Source organism: Abramis brama (assembly GCF_963993115.1).
Source record: "Abramis brama genome assembly, chromosome: 15".
Lineage (NCBI taxonomy): Eukaryota > Metazoa > Chordata > Actinopteri > Cypriniformes > Leuciscidae > Abramis > Abramis brama.
In genome coordinates, this window is record NC_139977.1 from 35,636,599 (window position 1) to 35,654,029 (window position 17,431).

A 17,431-nucleotide genomic window follows, 5' to 3' on the forward strand; every position below is an offset into this window, starting at 1 on the left:
ATGAACAAACAATGAACAATTGTACTTGAATTAACTAACAAAAATGAATATTACAACAAATGTGTTAATGCATCAACTATAATAGAACTCTATACACCCGCTTCAAATGTTATCACTCGATTGAGTGGGCGTTATCAGTGTATCAGCTCATATGGGCCAGAAGGGCCTGCGTCTATAGGCTCAGAAGGCTGTTATCATCCATCCGCATGGTTAATCACCGACAAATACAAGAAAAGACTCCAGATCCAATCCCAGAGGAATCCAGCTCGCCGGTAATCGGAAGTCTACTGAATTCCGCGCTTGATATTTTCAGGTAAGACCATTTAAATGATAAAACGAGCATTTAAACTGTAATCATTTAGTCAATAAGGGAAAACAATACATAACATGTACGTGTTTTAATGTTGTGTGACATGAGTGTTGACATGAGATAACCGTATTGCGATGTGTTAATGCTTAAATGTGGAGAGCTCAAAATGACAATGGACACAGTGACACGAACAGTCAATTTTATTCTTGCACATGCTCTGAAACACAGACAGTTCCTTTGCTTGGTCGAAGAGTTTGAAAGCGCATAGCCTGACTTGGCAATGCACGCAGATGTCAGATGGCGTGGAAATGTCCTTGATCGCTTCATGGAATTTCTTCCAGTTGAGCACATATTCTTGAAAGAGAAGGGCCGACGTGATTTACTGACAGCCCTTGAAGACGACACATTCATGCTCAATGCAGCTTTTCTGACTGATGTTACGCAACATTTAAATGCACTCAATCGCTTCAAGGGAAACAAAAGATTCTTCGGATGATGCAAAAATTGACCTGTTCGCGCAGCAACTTCAGGAAGGAAATGTGACAGAACCAGCCTCATTTTCACCCAGCGCTTACTGTTCATATCTCAGAGAGCTAAAAGAAGAGTTTTCCTCCCGATTTGCGGACGTTAATCCCTCACACCTGTACTGGCATTCACAGAGAATCCATTTGCTTGTGACATACAGTCTGTCGCAGTCATGTCAAAACCCTTCAGCGGGGACAGGGCAGCGTTTGAGGAGCAACTCATAGAGAAGAGAGCATTGACACATTCTGGACCAAAGACACATGCCCTGCATTAATCCAGTGTGCTTTAAAATCCTGACCTGCTTTGGATCTACGTATGTGTGTGTGAAAGTGCTTTCTCTGCAATGGGAATAATAAAGTCAAAGCAATGTTCACGTCTAACTGACAGACAGTCTTAGAGCAGCAGCCAGACCTAATCACTGGGAGAAAGACTTGGACTCAGATTTCCCACTATAGGAATAAGGACTAATGTTCATCAGGGCTTGAGAAGTAGCCTCTATTTGCTCAATGATTTTCTTCATACATTTTGAGGTTTTCAATTCTCTAAGTATTAACATTTTTTTTATGTTGTTAATCTTCTTTTTTGTTGCAGATTTTTAATTTTTTATTTATTTACATGTTCAGTATTACTTTAAATTGGACAAAGACTAGCAAGACTTACCTTGCAAGGAGGTTTTTAATACTCTGAGTATACATTTTTGCATTAATATTGCAAGAAAATTGTTAATACACTTTTTTGTTCCAGATTTAAACAAAAAATGTCATGTTCAGTATTACTTTAAATAGGAAAAAGACTAGCAAGACTTACCTAGCAAGATAGGTAATAAACTGCATTTCTAAATAAGTAAAAACTGTAAATATTGTCAGAAATAATGTCTTATGATGCAAGTAGTAATTTGTGGCCCTTCACATTTTATGTGGTTTAAGTGGCCCCCTTGGCATCTGAACTTGAGTACCCCTGCACTAGAGCCATGTACAGAGACCATGTGAAAGACCAAAATTGTCTCTAATGTGTGTGTGTGCCAGTCTGTCCAAGTCAACAGAGACCGCTCTTCAGCCCACGCATAGACAGTGACATCACAGGTGACAGTGACATCTTTCTGTGCAGAAGTTTGCACAATTCATTAGGCCTACCACAGAAACCGTGAAACCCTGTTAACCTTATTCCTACGCGCAACGACGTGCAGCAGCGGAAGCCTTCCTGTGCAGAGTTTCGCAGAAGAACTAGAAGAACTACCTAACAGAAGGCCTACCACAGAAACCATAAAACTGTTTCAGTCTATCGGCACATCCCATAAACGAGTGTAAACAAGTGAGATCAGCAGTGTGTTCTCTGTATTCAGTGTGTTCTCTGTATTCAGTGTGTTCTCTGTATCTACTGTTGACACTAGGATTCTCACTGCATGACTTTATCTTTAGTCATCTCTCTTCTTCTCACAGGTGAGAAACATGTTTCTAAATGCATAATTTTATTCATTCATGCTTACTTTACTGAGGAGCTTTATTTGCTATTTTACCATAAATGCGTTGATAGCTGCTACTTGTAAATTATTGAATGTTTGTAATATTGTAAAAGTGTAATCATTGTCTCTATTCCTTGCCATTGTTTAAATTAGAGGTAAACCAGGAAGAAACACAGGAAGACCGAAAGAGTGAAAACATTGTTAAGTGTGTGAGTGTGATATCACGATTAAAATGTCTCCACGATCAGCTTTTGAAGAAATATCGTAGTATCGTGTACAGTGCATTCTGTCAGTTCAGTTCTATGGGGTTATTATTGTTGCAATATTCCAAATAAATATATTAATATTCACAAATAAATGTAAAGAGATTCACAAAAAATTATAAAATTCACAAATAAATAAAATGAGATTTGCAAATAAATAAAATATTTACAAATGTTTTATTATTTTACAAACACAACTCTGCCTGGCATTTATTTGTGAACCGCTTTCTGTGCATTTGTAAATCGCTGCACACATTTGTGAATCGGTTGCATTTGTGGATTTTGAAACACTTCTAGCTTCGACATGCAGCCACTCCACCCACCGTGCACTCAGGCCAATCAGATAACGGCCACATCGAGCTAGCCAATCGTAGCACGTTCTCGCTTCAACCAATCACGTTTGGCTTTACACTCAGGACGGGAACTGATTCTTGACTTGCATCCTTGAGGAGCAGTAGTAGCGCTGAACTGTTTGTGTGGTAAAAACACTCTGTTTTCAAAAGATTGTTGGAGTTTAAGGCCTCTTTATATTTCCATCAGGATACACTCAGGGAATTATGATAATCAGAGATCCCGAGCATCATGAACAGTCTCTACACCGGCAAGAGGCGCGACACAGCGTGTCAAAAGCAAATAGGCACTATCTATTCACTGCTGCCGTAGCAGTTTCAAATAATGTAAAACTAGCATGTTTGAAATGTTAACACATATTCCCTATGTGACGTCTGCTTAGCTGCAGACATGTCTGCATAATCGTACTCTTAACGGCTCTGATCGTAGCCTACTTATTGACTAGTGCTGGTTACTTGAAAAATCATATTTCGTGATAGTGTCCTGGACGCGGGGCATTCATTGATAGTAAACGGATGCCCGCACTTCTTCTGATGTAGCGGCTACTTCACGCAATTAGGACAAATGTTTTGCACATTCGGTTTGCTCAGTGTAGATAGCCTCGCACGGGGTAGACACCATGCAAGAAATTACAGAACATACGATTTTACCTTTTAAAGCACAATCGCGGTGACAAATAGCAATAGGACATAAATAAATGTCATGTAGAATACCAAATATGAGCCCAAATGACCACCCAATATGTAACAGTACGAGCCTCAGCATCAGTGTGTAGGCTACTGGGGTCGCTGCAAATAAAAATCTTGCAATGCAAATTAAAAACTTGTGTAGCTATTTATGGGTTGAACCCAGTTATTCATTAGTCAGCTACTTGATGCTTTTCTTTTCTATCTTGAATAACGTGACGCGTCCATAACGCGTTGTTCCCATAACAGAGATGTAAAGTGCTGTTTCTATGGCTTTTTTCAAGGCTCATAAAAATTGTGGCTTGGCTTGACAAGCAGTCTAATGGTGTAATTCTAACAAAATACAAATTTTAAACATATTTTATGGGCCTTTACGCGTACACTTCCTATTTGAGCAAATGCAGATGAATGATGAATGAGCAGTTATTTCAGAGCAAGATCGCCCAGTATAAAGCCAAACGTGATTGGTTGAAGTGAGAACGTGCTACGATTGGCTAGCTCGATGTGGCCGTTATCTGATTGGCTTGAGTGCACGGTGGGTGGAGTCTACTTATTTGTGGATTTGTCTGCATGTCGAAGCTAGAAGTGTTTCAAAATCCACAAATGCTTGAGGGGATTCACAAATGCAGAGGAACCGATTCACAAATGTGTGCAGCGATTTACAAATGCACAGAAAGCGGTTCACAAATAAATGCCAGGCAGAGTTGTGTTTGTAAAATTATAAAACATTTGTAAATATTTTATTTATTTGCAAATCTCATTTTATTTATTTGTGTATTTTATATTTTTTGTGAAACTCTTTACATTTATTTGTGGATCTTAATCTATTTATTTGGAATATTGCAACAATAATACCCCCATACAGTTCTGGCGCCTCTCCGTCTCTGTACAACACAACGTACTTCACATCATGTTAACGCAGAGATAAAGTTACACTCACGGGAAACTGCAGTTCACAAAAGTCCATTATTTGCATGTGCTTTAAAGCCTTAAACACAGTTAAACATTTCATTCGTGTGTTGATGTGCAGTCCTAACATGCGCTTTTCTGAGCGCGTACACCCGAAGCTCACAGACACTCAAGCAAACATTTGATAGTTCACCCAAAAGTGAAAATTCTGTCATTGTTTACTCACTCTAAAGTTAATTTATTTCTTGTGCTGATCACAAAATAATATATTTTGAATGTTGCTAATCAAACAGTTGCTGGTCCCCATTGACTTGCATATAGGAAAAATATTATGGAAGTCAATAAGACACAGCAACTGTTTGGCTACACACATCCTTCAAAATAACTTATTTTCAACAGAAGAAAGAAATTTATTTGGGTTTAAAATAACTTGCCAAAAAAAGTAAATGATGAGAATTTTCATTTTTGGTGAAACTATCCCTTTAACATTAATAAAACAACAAAGTAAGAGAAAATCACTCAGTAATTGTAGCTTTAATAAGAATCAATGTATAATTTATGTAAAGATTTTGTTTGTCTGTCATTCTTTTTTATTTTATATTTTGTTACCTTGTGAGTCTTTGTTTTTAAAATATGGACATTAGTTTGGCTGTAATGCTCAGTCACCTGTAAAATAGTGAAACCAACATGCTAAAAAGAATCGTGATAAAATCGTGATTTTCTTGAAAAAAATTGTGATGTATTTTTGCCATATTGCCCACCCCTAGATTAGACTAATAATATCAGTATAATTAAACCATGTGAAAACAATATTGAGCTTTTTACGAGTGTTTTGCATAGCAGACACACATAACATTATACAGCTATAACACGAGTGAATCTATTATCTGAGTCTATATCATCAGTTCAGTCTCTGTATTATAATTATGATGATAACGGGTTGTTTTCTTCATTTCCAGTCTCTGTTGATCCAGTCGGAGCTGTAAAGAGTCGTTCTGATGAATCAAATATGATCAAACATGAGGTGAGAAGAGAAAGATGTTTATTATCAGGACTCACACATAAACTCACATTTCTATATTTGTCATTTCTCATCATCATCGATTATTCTGAATATTGTAGAGTTAATCTGAGATGCTGTAATAACACTGAGCTCATGCAGATGTTGATCAGGAGTTGATCTGATGTCTCGTGATATGATGTTATATCGCTTTAATGAAACTCTGTCTGTGTGATTGAACAGATTCAAATGAAGAGGAGAAAGAAAATCAGCAGAAATCACAGATCAGCAGAAAACAAGAAGACTGAGAGAAAAATGGAGGACAGAAATGAGACACAAACCAGTGAATCACCAGAGGAAAGAGGACAGACACGTGATAGATGTGACAGTATGGAGAGAATAAAGCCAATGTGTGAGTGTTTGATCATTATGACTCTTACAGTGGTGCTACTATTATTGTCTTCACAATCCTGTTCTAAAGTTCCACATTCAGAGAGATCATCACTTTCTACAGTCTCAGATCAGTGTTTACAGATGTGTGATTGTGTTCAATTGACAGAATGTGTTATAGATTGAGAACATAAAACTAAACCCAAAGCAATGCGGATAATCTGATATATATTTGTGATTTCTAGTCTCCTGTGATCCAGACGAGCCTGTAAAGTTTGATTCTGATGTCAAAACTGAGGAGTGATTCTCATCAAACCCTTCATCATGTTCACAAGATCATCATCATCATCATCATCACTGACATCCATCAGCAGCTGAAGACCTGAACATCTTCATCATCATCATCTTCATCATCATCTTCATCATCATCACTGACATCCATCAGCAGCTGAAGACCTGAACATCTTCTTCATCATCATCTTCATCATCATCACTGACATCCATCAGCAGCTGAAGACCTGAACATCTTCTTCATCATCATCATCATCATCACTGACATCCATCAGCAGCTGAAGACCTGAACATCTTCATCATCTTCATCAGTCTGTTCAGCTCCTGGACTCTTTTACAGACTCTGTGTCTCAATCCTGCTCTTCTGCTTCACTGACACACCAGTGTTCTCTGCCTCTGATAGTGAACACTTGCACATGTATATATATATATATATAAAGGTGTGCGCTCCCTGTTCAACAGTCTGCGCGCCTCGAGTGTGCTGTGGTATGTGGGCAGTGGCGTCATGCCCATTCAAAGTGAGGGGGCACGTGCCCCCTCAGATTTTTCCTCCCTGGTAATTTTTTTGTCACAACTTTATTCCTATTATGCTCCATAATATACCAGAGCCTATAACGACTCAAATGTATTCTTCTGGATGTGTAATAAATCGGTCAGCATCAGCCCGCCCCTTTTTCCTAATATGGTGTCTGTGTATATCAAATCTGCTGTGTATGTTCAAGCAACTCACTCGTCTCGCACGTTGAGCTGGCAATGTTATACAGATGGTCTTGAAGTGGTAAGTGGGCAAAGCAACAAATCGGCATTGAATTAGTTATCGGATGATATTAAAAGGTAGTGGGATTATTTGTGGTTGACCTGGAAATTTTAACTTGATCAAAAAGTTATGGATTTGATATTAGCTGCAAATTCAGAGCATTAACTTAAGTTGTGTCAGTGTAACATTATGGATATCTAGCCTAGTCTAACCGTAAACTAGCTGGCTAACGTTACTGCCATACAAAGCCATATGTTATCTGATCGGTTTTGAAACATAATAATGAGCAGTGTAACTACAGTATTTCAAGTATTTTACTAAAGTAATGTTACATATTTACGGAAGCGTATTGCATTCACTTGAGGAAAAATAATCTACTCTGTTTTTCTGAATTAACGAGTTAATTATCTCAGAATTACGAGATAATTTTTCATACAAAATATTTGCTCTGTTTTTCTGAATTAATGACTTAATTATCTCATAATTCTGAGATAATTAAGTCATTAATTCAGAAAAACAGAGCAAAAACTTTTTATTAATGAAAAATTATCTCATAATTCTGAGATAATTAAGTCATTAATTCAGAGAAACAGAGCAAAAACTTTTTATTCATGAAAAATTATCTCGTAATTCTGAGATAATTAACTTGTTAATTCAGAAAAACAGAGTAGATTATTTTCCCTCAAGTGAATGCAATACGCTTCCGTACATATTACATTTGATTTGATTACTTTTTTACATTTCTGTCAAATATTAACCATTTTCAAATAAACGGGGTAGTGTTAACCTTATTCAGCACTGAAATCTGTCAAACTTCTTTCAAAGTCCTTCATCACATATTAATATTAAAATAACTTAATTTCAGAGCACCACAAAGTCAGACCTCAGCACCTTTATGTACCTTTAATGTAAGATCGTTCTTAGGTCACATACCAATTTAAAATCATAACATAAAAACTGCAATGGTACTGTTTTTAAAATCATGTGTAGTAGGCCTAAGTGTACAGTAAGTGTGTGTGTAAACATGCTTTAATGAAGCAGACTTCAAAAGCTTTTGAATTTGAGCTTACAGTTCTTTCATCAACCTGTCTTTTACAGAAACTTACAAAATAGATACTTTAACTTAGTCCTCAGATAGAGGAGGGTTGCTGCTAGCTCCGTTAAGGTATTTCTGTCCCTCCCAAACTGCATTGAAATGGTATGTTTAGCAGCCAGAATTTAAAAATTTTCAGGGGGAGAAACCCCCTTACCCCTCCTAACATGATCCATATCACCCGTCAGAAAACAATTGCAACGTCTCAGATTGTGCCCCCCCAGAATTTTGGCTTGCATGACGCCCCTGTATGTGGGTTATTTCTGTTTTCTGTTTGATGCTCATTTTTAAGTTATTTTGTTGATTCAGTAATGCTGTGAACGGTAGAGTGTGTGACAGACAGATCCACGAGATCCACTGGAGAATAAAGTGTGTGTTGTGAAAAGCCAATCGCCTCTGAGAGTCTGACCTCTAATAACTCAACTAATGAGCTTTCCATATTTCCTCCGGACACAACGCGTTACACAACAAACTAGTGTTGGGTCCGAGTCCACCATTGTTGAGTCCGAGTCCACAAAGATTTAAATTGTTTTAAATTGACCTTTCACAAAGACCCGCCCCTCTTACTGTCGCTACGTCTGACAAGCCTTTCTGCTCTCACTCCACATGTTCTCACACAGTGAAATATCTATTGCGGAGCAAAGAGGACACTGACAATTATCTGTGCCAACAGATAAGACAAGGCTACTTCTGGTATATGAAATAAAGTCTCAGCTTTCAAATTTTTATGAAATTAAAACAATACACACCGTTTTGTGGTGCTTTAATATAGGCCTCAACTCAAGCAGCACATGAACTGATAATATCTTCTAGTTATAGCACGAATTAAACATGAATGAACATCAGAACTGCAAAAAGAATTCAATACACACCATTTTTCAAGTTCAAGTCCAATGACTTTAATCTACTATCTGGTTTGGTTTGTTTGTCGGACAAAAATGGCAGGTATCTGCATTATGATTGGTCAGATCGCATGTCAATCAAATTCCAGTGAAAGGTCTCAACACTGAGCTCTTAAATTAATATGTTAAACCTTACAAAATGATTCCAATGTAAAGTTACAGTCATACGTTTACCTATCGTACATCTTTCAGATTCTGCAAGGTAATGCTCAAGAATATAACACGATGCATTAAGAGCCAGGAGTAAACTTTTGAGCAAGATGACGTTGATTTTTAAATTTTTATTTATTTTGATCATCTTATTGTGTTTTACATGCTAATATCTTATTTAGCCTCTAAATGGCAGGACTAAATTAATTAATGAATTTTTAAATAAAATAAAAGCAATTTACACCAATGATCCAGTTCAAAAATGTACACCCCCTGGCTCCTAATGGTTGCTTCCTTCTTGAGCATCACTAAATGTCTGCAGGGTTTGTAATAGTTGTGTATGAGTCCATCAGTTGTCTTCAGTGTGACAAGATGGATCTCACAATCATAGTCACTGCTAGTAAGGAGTCAAGTATGCAGAAGATGCTGGAAAAGCAAAGAATGTGCAGGAGCTGGAGGATTTTTCCTCATGAACCAAAAAAAAAAAAAAACAAAAAAAAAAACTTGTGGATCATTCAGGTAATGAAACAATATTAAAATCAAGCATGTAATTTGTCTTTTATTTTGTGTTTGTATTTTTTCTTGTGGACTAGGCTATTAAACATCCATTATGTGAAAAAGATTTTTCAGGGCAGTAATAAATAGAAACAATGTTTTTATGATCATCCTCATTAAAAAATAAATAAATATTACATTTTGGAGATTCTGCAAGGTGTATGTAAACTTATGACTAAAGTGTAGGCTAAATCAATGTAACAAAAATCATAACATTATTAGACGCCAAAATGTTGCTTTGGTTATCACGTTCTCATGTTGCTATGGTTACTGTGTCAATCATCGCAATTTCATGACTCACAGGACTAAAATTCTGCGGATTCTCTCCCACATTTAAATGCAGTTATCACTCTTTTTAATTTACAGTGTGAACGTAACCACTGGTCCTCTACAAGCATGAAAAAAAAATATTATTTAGATTGTCAATAGCGCTCACTTAAGCCATCACTTACTTACCGCGTTCTGCACTCTCACTGAAACTCTCGTCATAAACACTGAAGTTGTCCGCACTGCACAGCTAATCTCTTATTTATATCGCGTCAAGACTTTGTTGTTTATGAGGAGATTTGCGAAAGGATAAAACTTGCGCTGATTCTGAACATACGTTTTGAGCGACTTCTCCGCATGGTGACTCAAAACGCCTCTGATTGGCCACTGTGTTCATGCGCTTAATATACATGTCTGTGATTGGCTACAATGCTCAACACTGACACAACACAATGTAAGCAGTTTCGTTTCGTTTCGTTTTTGAATAATATTGTGTCCTCCAGTGCCCGGACTCGACTGTAGCCTACTCGGCAAATTTTCCGAGTCTAAAATGTCCGAGTCCGTGTCAAGTCCGAGTACAAATTCATCCGAGTGCGTGACAAGTCCGAGTTCATTAAAAATTCGACTCGAGTCCGGACTCGAGTCCGAGTCCGAGTTCGAGTACCCCAACTCTACAACAAACACACTTCACATGTGTCTTCAGTACACACACACACACACACACACACACACACACACACACACACACACACACCTGTTGTTCACTTCTCTAGGGCCGTTAAAAGAAGATGCAGAGCGTGTCTGAGTCTCTCCAGCTCTACAGCGCCACCTTGAGGCTGAATAACTCAAGAACACTAGATGGCAGGAGGGCGTGTGTGTGTGTGTGTGTGTGTGTGTTCAGTCTCAGTAACTAGAGATCACACCAGTTTGAGTTATGAAGACTTCAGAAGATCATAACTCTGAGTCAACACATTATCATCTATATACTGTAATCTGTACAACACTGTAAGATAATATACTGTAATCATCTTTAATGTGTTCATTGTTTCTGCCTAAATGAGTACATGATGTGAACTACTGTAACTGCATGATTGTATTATCTGTATATATCTGACATATGGACATTACTTTGAGTCACGTCTGATAACAGATCGATCTAAATTGTAATGTAGAAATTCCATTTACCATGAATCTGCTTTGAAACAATATTGTACGATATGTATTGTAAAAAACGATATACAAATAAACAAATAAAAATAAGCATGTGAAATAAACCCAGATTGCCCTTTGACCCTGTGCTGCAGTCTCGTGTCTCCCTCTACGGGAGATCATCAGAATCACAGCAGAGTTAAAGAAGCTACAGATGAAAATGTGTTTTACAGCAACAAATGAAAACACTTACAGATTTCAGTTCATCAGGGAATATGAAAATCAACAAGTTGTAATTTGAAGGGAATCATTATTGAAGTCAAACACAAAGATGTCAAATGTGCGTCACTATAAAATATGACTTCTGCTGTTTTGATATTATTCTGAAGGTTTGAATGGTTTGATCAGAATCAAGATCTCTTTAGTTCCAGTGAATTCTGTGACGCTTCCAGCTTTAATATCATAAAGCAGCCTGTGATTATGATGATGAGTTTATGACAGAATCACTTTTATTCTCCGCTTTCTCCATCATGTGCTTCATCTGTCGTTTCACACAGAAGATCTCTCTGTTTCTCTTTCTGATAGAGTTAGAAACAGGGAATAATTGATGTTCTTCCCAGAGACTGTGTTTCTGGATTCTTCTGTTAGCAGAAGCTGATGATGATGTTTCATATCAGGCAAATCTCCATCAGCTCCTGATTCAACAATATTAATAAATTCACAGATCACTCATAAATGCATGATTCTCATTATATGTTTTCCTAATTTAAAAGCTACTGAAAGATGTAATTTATGTAGAAGATGCTTGATGAAAATAAATCAACACGTTCACAGTCTATAGAACGTACCTTTTTAACAGTTGTGAAGTAATAACTTCTCCAAAACAATATCTCCTCTGAATATCTGATGTGAGACGCAGCCGTATTGTTTCCTGAAGAGTGCTTTTGCCCAACCTGTGCTTTTAGCGCACGCCAGCGTGTGAAATATTCTCCCAAAAACACTCTGGTCTTGTTTCTTTCTTCAGAGGCCTTTCTCTTCTTGTCATAAAATTCGTAGACACTTTTTCTCTTGCGACCCTCAGACATTTTGAAAAAACCCGGTGAGAACGGTGAGCTTCAATGAATGGCTGAAACCGTAGCTCAACACACACATACACCTGAAAGTGCGCATGCGCAGAAAGCAAAAACTACCATAGGGATGAGCACGTACAACGGCCTTACTAAACATATCACCAGACTGGATGACAATTAAGAGGACCAATAGTCATGATGATCCACCCGGAAAAAGAAAATTCTCCACTATACCTTTAAAAAATGTAGGCTACTAGGCTAGTAAATGGTGAAATTAACATTAATAAAGATTAATTAATGCTGCAGACGTGCAGTTTATTAATGGTTAATGTTAACTAATGTATTTAACTAGAGTTTAATAAATGGAACCTTATTGTAAAGTGTTACCGATTTGTAATAGGCCTACACCGATTCAGTGTTGGACAGATCAGTTGTTTTAACCATTCATTTAATGGAATTGGTTCAAAGGAGTCATTAGTACGGGAATCGGACGTGTCATTAGCGGACTTGTACCATAGACAGTATAAGAAGTGGACAGAGCCATCTCATTGGAACTCAATTGAGACAAGTGAAGCCCATTTTTAGCGATTTTTTAGCACTTCCGTTCCTGACGCGTAGACTCAAACCGACTCAAACTAAGCTTGATGACGTGAGCAACCTGTCTGACAGTGTAAATCTTCTAGTAGCTGTGCGTGCAAACTGCCAACGTTAATCTTGCAGAGACAGCGAGCTTGAGCAAAGAGTTCTTTGGCGTGAGTAAGCAGGAGTAAGTACTCTGATTCATTATTTTGACAGTATAATATATCTATGGGCTTCTCCCTTGACATTCCCCCGATTGCCTGCGAGCTTCTCCTCCTGTCTGTACAGTAATTTCTCTACTGTGCGACAGAGAGTCGAGTGGTTATGACGCAATCGTTAGCCTATTTTTACAAAAACTGTTTCTACAGGGCCATAATGTAACATAGAAGGTAATGGAGCCTTTTATACATTGTCGTGTTTCTTTAGAAATAAATAATGGACAAATGGAGTCTTTAAACGCCTCAGATGTAAAGTTATTCGCTGTCAAAGTGACGCCAAAATGAATGGGAGTCAATGGAATGCTAACGCAAGTGAAGTTCTGCTACAAGATGGCGGCACGCGGCCGGCTTCAACTTCCGGTCGATGGATTACCCGCCTGACTTGTACGCGTTGTGTGATTATACCGGCAGTTAGGACATGGCACAAGATTTGTCAACACAGAAAACATTTCATCATTGGATAGGTTTTGTTTTGTTTATTGAAAGTGTTTTTATGTCAGCTGAATGGGCGGAACGCTATTCAGAGAAGATAAGGCAACGTAAAAAAGTTTTCCACGTGAAACTTCGGTCTTCCGATCTTTTACCATCGTGATTTTGATTAATATGCGCGAGGGAGCGAGAGAGAGCAAGACAGTTTGAAGACGCGCGCGTGCGCGACCGGGCCTCTCTCTCTGCTCGTTCTCAGTAACATGCGCCCTATCGCCAGCGCTGCAGTCATCTACATCACTCACCGATCAAATAAGGCTTTGGCGAGACAAAAAAACGCTTGTGTGAGAGACGCGTGAGTGACAGAGAGACGGAGGGAGAGCAGGGAAAGGAAATGCAGCTGAATGAATATGCTGCGTGTTTTAAATAGCGTAAACATTTTTTTTTATAACGAAACGCAATATGTGGCTGCCGGTGTTGATTCTGTGGCGCACCACCACGAATTAGTCTATGTGTGGCAAACACTGATATATACAAATATAGTATAAATAAATGATTATATACATGAAAAATAACAGGTGTCTGAGAGTAACAGTTTCCTCACAGTCAGAAAGTCCCAGAGAGAGAGAGAGAGAGAGTGTGTGTGTGTATGTGAAAGAGAGAGAGAGAGAGAGTGTGTGTGTGTATGTGAAAGAGAGAGAGAGAGAGAGTGTGTGTGAGTGAGGAACAGAAACAGTGTGTGTGAGATATTTACAGTAGATCAATACTATTGATTAGTGATGGAGAACAATGAGAGTTCAGCCTGAGAAAGAAGATCTTGATGAGTGTGTTTGTGTTCAGAAGAGTGTGTAGAAGATTCCAGAAGACACGAGTGAACAGATGATGATGATGATGAAGATTATGATGATGAAGATGATGATGTTGTGTGTTCTTGAGAACATGATGAAGGGTTTGATGAGAATCTCTCCTCAGTTTTGACATCAGAATCAAACTTTACAGGCTCGTCTGGATCATTAGACTAGAAATATACATATTAGATTATCATCATATATATTGTTCTGAGTTTATACATTTAATGTTCTTAATCAATAACTTTTCTGTCAATTAAACACAATCTGTAAATGTTTCATAACTGCTGAGAGTCAGTCTGATGAATTTGTCTGAATGTGACACTTTATAACAGGAGAGAAAACAACAGTAAATCTGACAGTAAAACTAAAACTGATGAAGGATTGAATTTCAATAATGATCAAACACTCACAGTCTGGATTTATTCTCTCCATACTCTCACATCTATCAAGTCTCTGTCCTCTTTCCTCTGGTGATTCACTGGTTTGTGTCTCATTTCTGTCCTCCATTTTTCTCTCAGTCTTCTTGTTTTCTGCTGATCTGTGATTTCTGCTGATTTTCTTTCTCCTCTTCATTTGAATCTGTTCAATCACACAGACAGAGTTTCATTAAAGCGATATAACATCATATCACGAGACATCAGATCAACTCCTGATCAACATCTGCATGAGCTCAGTGTTATTACAGCATCTCAGATTAACTCTACAATATTCAGAATAATCAATGATGATGACAAATGACAAATATAGAAATGTGAGTTTATGTGTGAGTCCTGATAATAAACATATTTCTCTTCTCACCTCATGTTTGATCATATTTGATTCATCAGAACGACACTTTACAGCTCCGACTGGATCAACAGAGACTGTAAATGAAGAAAACAACCCGTTATCATCATAATTATAATACAGTGACTGAACTGATGATATAGACTCAGATCATCTAAACTCAGATCATCTAGCAACATGCACTTAAAATATAGAATTTAAAACATTTCTGATAAAATAGCAAATAATCCAGTCATCATATGAAGATAAAGCTCCTCAGTAAAGATGAGAAATGAAATATGAAACATGTTTCTCGCCTGTGAGAAGAAGAGAGATGTAGAATAATCCAGAGTTTATTAAATCACACTGAATATATAAAGATAAAGTCCTTCTTCTGTAGTTTGTGATAGTCCAGATATATTCCTGTCATGCATTAATTTCTCTTGTGTTCAGATTCTGCACAAATATGTTAGAAAAAAATACATTGATATATTATACAGTTAAAGTGAAATTTCACATTTGTTAGTGATTTTTTAAATATTTATCTTTCAGTTTCACTACAATACTTTGTACACTAACATCTCTGTTCATAATTAATATCTAAAAATACTCTTATAAATTGTTAAAGATGAAAGTGTTTAATTACCTTGTGATGATCTGGACAGAGAGAAGCTCCAGTGTTACTGAGAGTCTGAGGAGCAGAACTGAGACTTTATACACTTACAAAACCTCCTGAGACCCTATTATATCTTATTATCTTATATCTTATTACCGCACTTGGTTCTCTGACCTGAATTTTATTCTGCCTCTGAGTCACACACTGGTGGTTTTGTTCTCTGTGTTGTTTTGCACATTTCTCTATAAATGCTTGTTTCACACATCAGTAGTTTACCAGATTCCCAGTGTAGAGATGGTGAAACTGGTGTTATATGATGATATTGTCTTGATCTGGTAATAACTCTAGCTGCTGTATTTTGCACTATAACTGTAGTTTGTTGATTGATAATGATCAGGATAATCTAGTAATGCATTACAGTAATCCAGTCATGAACGCTTTATGAGCTTTTCTGCATCAGAAACATGTTCTGTATTTTGGTGTTTCTGAGGTGAATAACGCTGAAGGATCAGCCAGATCTTTAACTGGACATGATGAAGAAACACACACTGATGCAGATTGTTTACAAGAGATTCTGTGGACAGGATTATGGACACTCAATAATATCATGTTATTTATGATTATCATCATTTATTATAAGAACATTACTGGTCATCCATATCTTTAACACACTCTAACAATATACAAACATAATTTTGTCTGTAAGAAATATATAGTTGATTATTAATAAGCATAACAGTGGAAACTAATCTCATGTTTTCTAATAATTTTACAGACCCACATTTGACACACAATAACACTTTACATTCAAACACAAGCTCTTCTTTCTGCTCAATCTTTATCAGCAGGAAATATTTATACATCATAGTAAAGGTGTAAGTTGTTACTGTATTATTCACAGTTTTCATGAAATAGATTCATGTATCTTGTGACAAACAACATCTCTCAGGTTTACAGAGTAAATGAGGTGTGCTGATGTGTCTGACATTCTGTAACTGACTTGAAGCCCCAACAAATGAATGAGTCAATAATGCCAATGTGGTTGCAGTGCTTTTCCACAGAGAAGAGACATGCTCACGACGATGCTCACCCGACTGGCCAATAGGAGCGTGGCCCCGCCCATGACACAATTCTCACAGTGAAAGCAGAATCCTGACACAAGAGCAAGAAATTGCATCGGGAGCAAAGAAAAGCATTTTGAGAGAAACACTTTTTTTTTAGAGAAAATGTTTGCACACTGATAGCAAAATATATATATTTGAGAGTTTTTTTCAAAGTATTTTGAGAGAGATTTTTTTTCTCAGAAATCATTTTTAAAAATTCAAATTTATATTTTTTATGTTCTATGAGAAAATACTTTCACTCAAAACTTTTTTTAGTCTCAAATATTATTATTTTTTGCTATTGGTATGAAAACTTTTTCTCTCAAATATTTTTTCTCTCTCATGAAATGCTTTTTTGCTATCAGTGTGATAACTTTTTCTCTCAAACTTTTTTTTTTCTCTCAATCATTTATTTTCTCGCATGTAATAAAGACACAATTCTCTCTCCATGGAGATTTTGCTGCTGTGGCGTGGGCGTGACTTCTCACGCGATTGTCACCACAAGTAAACCAATCACCACTCGCCAATGTTCCTGGCTGAGGGAGGGCCAGTCACTTTCCCCGCGCTTTTGTTGATGTTTGCAGGTTATTCTAGTGGTTTGTCACCACACACAGGAACCAACACTGGCGTTTGCTTTATGAGCTACACACTCCGCCGTTGGACTTTTCACTTTCTTTCTTTTTTTGCGAGAGAACAGATTAATATTGTTCTTTTTTTTTCTTTTTATTTGTTTAATAGTTTAA

General features: G+C 37.2%; 2 protein-coding genes across 2 annotated transcripts in view; one reads left to right on the plus strand and one right to left on the minus strand.

Moving 5' to 3' along the window:
• Positions 1–15,045, minus strand: part of LOC311096827 (uncharacterized protein) — a 148,930-nt gene extending 133,885 nt beyond the window's left edge. The window contains exons 1-2 of the mRNA XM_084136230.1: positions 15,003–15,045; positions 14,615–14,783 (exon numbers count right to left, since the gene is read on the minus strand). Of these exons, the coding sequence (XP_083992356.1) occupies positions 14,615–14,783; positions 15,003–15,017 (184 nt within the window). The 5' untranslated portion in view covers positions 15,018–15,045. The remainder of the gene's footprint in view (positions 1–14,614; positions 14,784–15,002) is intronic.
• LOC311096825 (uncharacterized protein) lies at positions 2,107–8,421 on the plus strand. Its single transcript, XM_084136228.1, has 4 exons — positions 2,107–2,274; positions 5,466–5,530; positions 5,750–5,918; positions 6,142–8,421. The coding sequence occupies exons 1-4, from the start codon at positions 2,238–2,240 to the stop codon at positions 6,198–6,200; spliced, it is 330 nt and encodes a 109-aa protein (XP_083992354.1). The 5' UTR covers positions 2,107–2,237; the 3' UTR covers positions 6,201–8,421.
• Positions 15,046–17,431: the final 2,386 nt, after the last annotated feature.

What these genes read in the sequence shown, in the direction of transcription:
- LOC311096825 (XM_084136228.1), top strand. Translation starts at nt 2,238, where the DNA reads ATGACTTTATCTTTAGTCATCTCTCTTCTTCTCACAG. An exon ending in CATCTCTCTTCTTCTCACAG is followed by an intron (nt 2,275 to 5,465) that starts GTGAGAAACATG and finishes CTTCATTTCCAG; the next exon opens with TCTCTGTTGATCCAGTCGGA. An exon ending in GGAGAGAATAAAGCCAATGT is followed by an intron (nt 5,919 to 6,141) that starts GTGAGTGTTTGA and finishes TGTGATTTCTAG; the next exon opens with TCTCCTGTGATCCAGACGAG.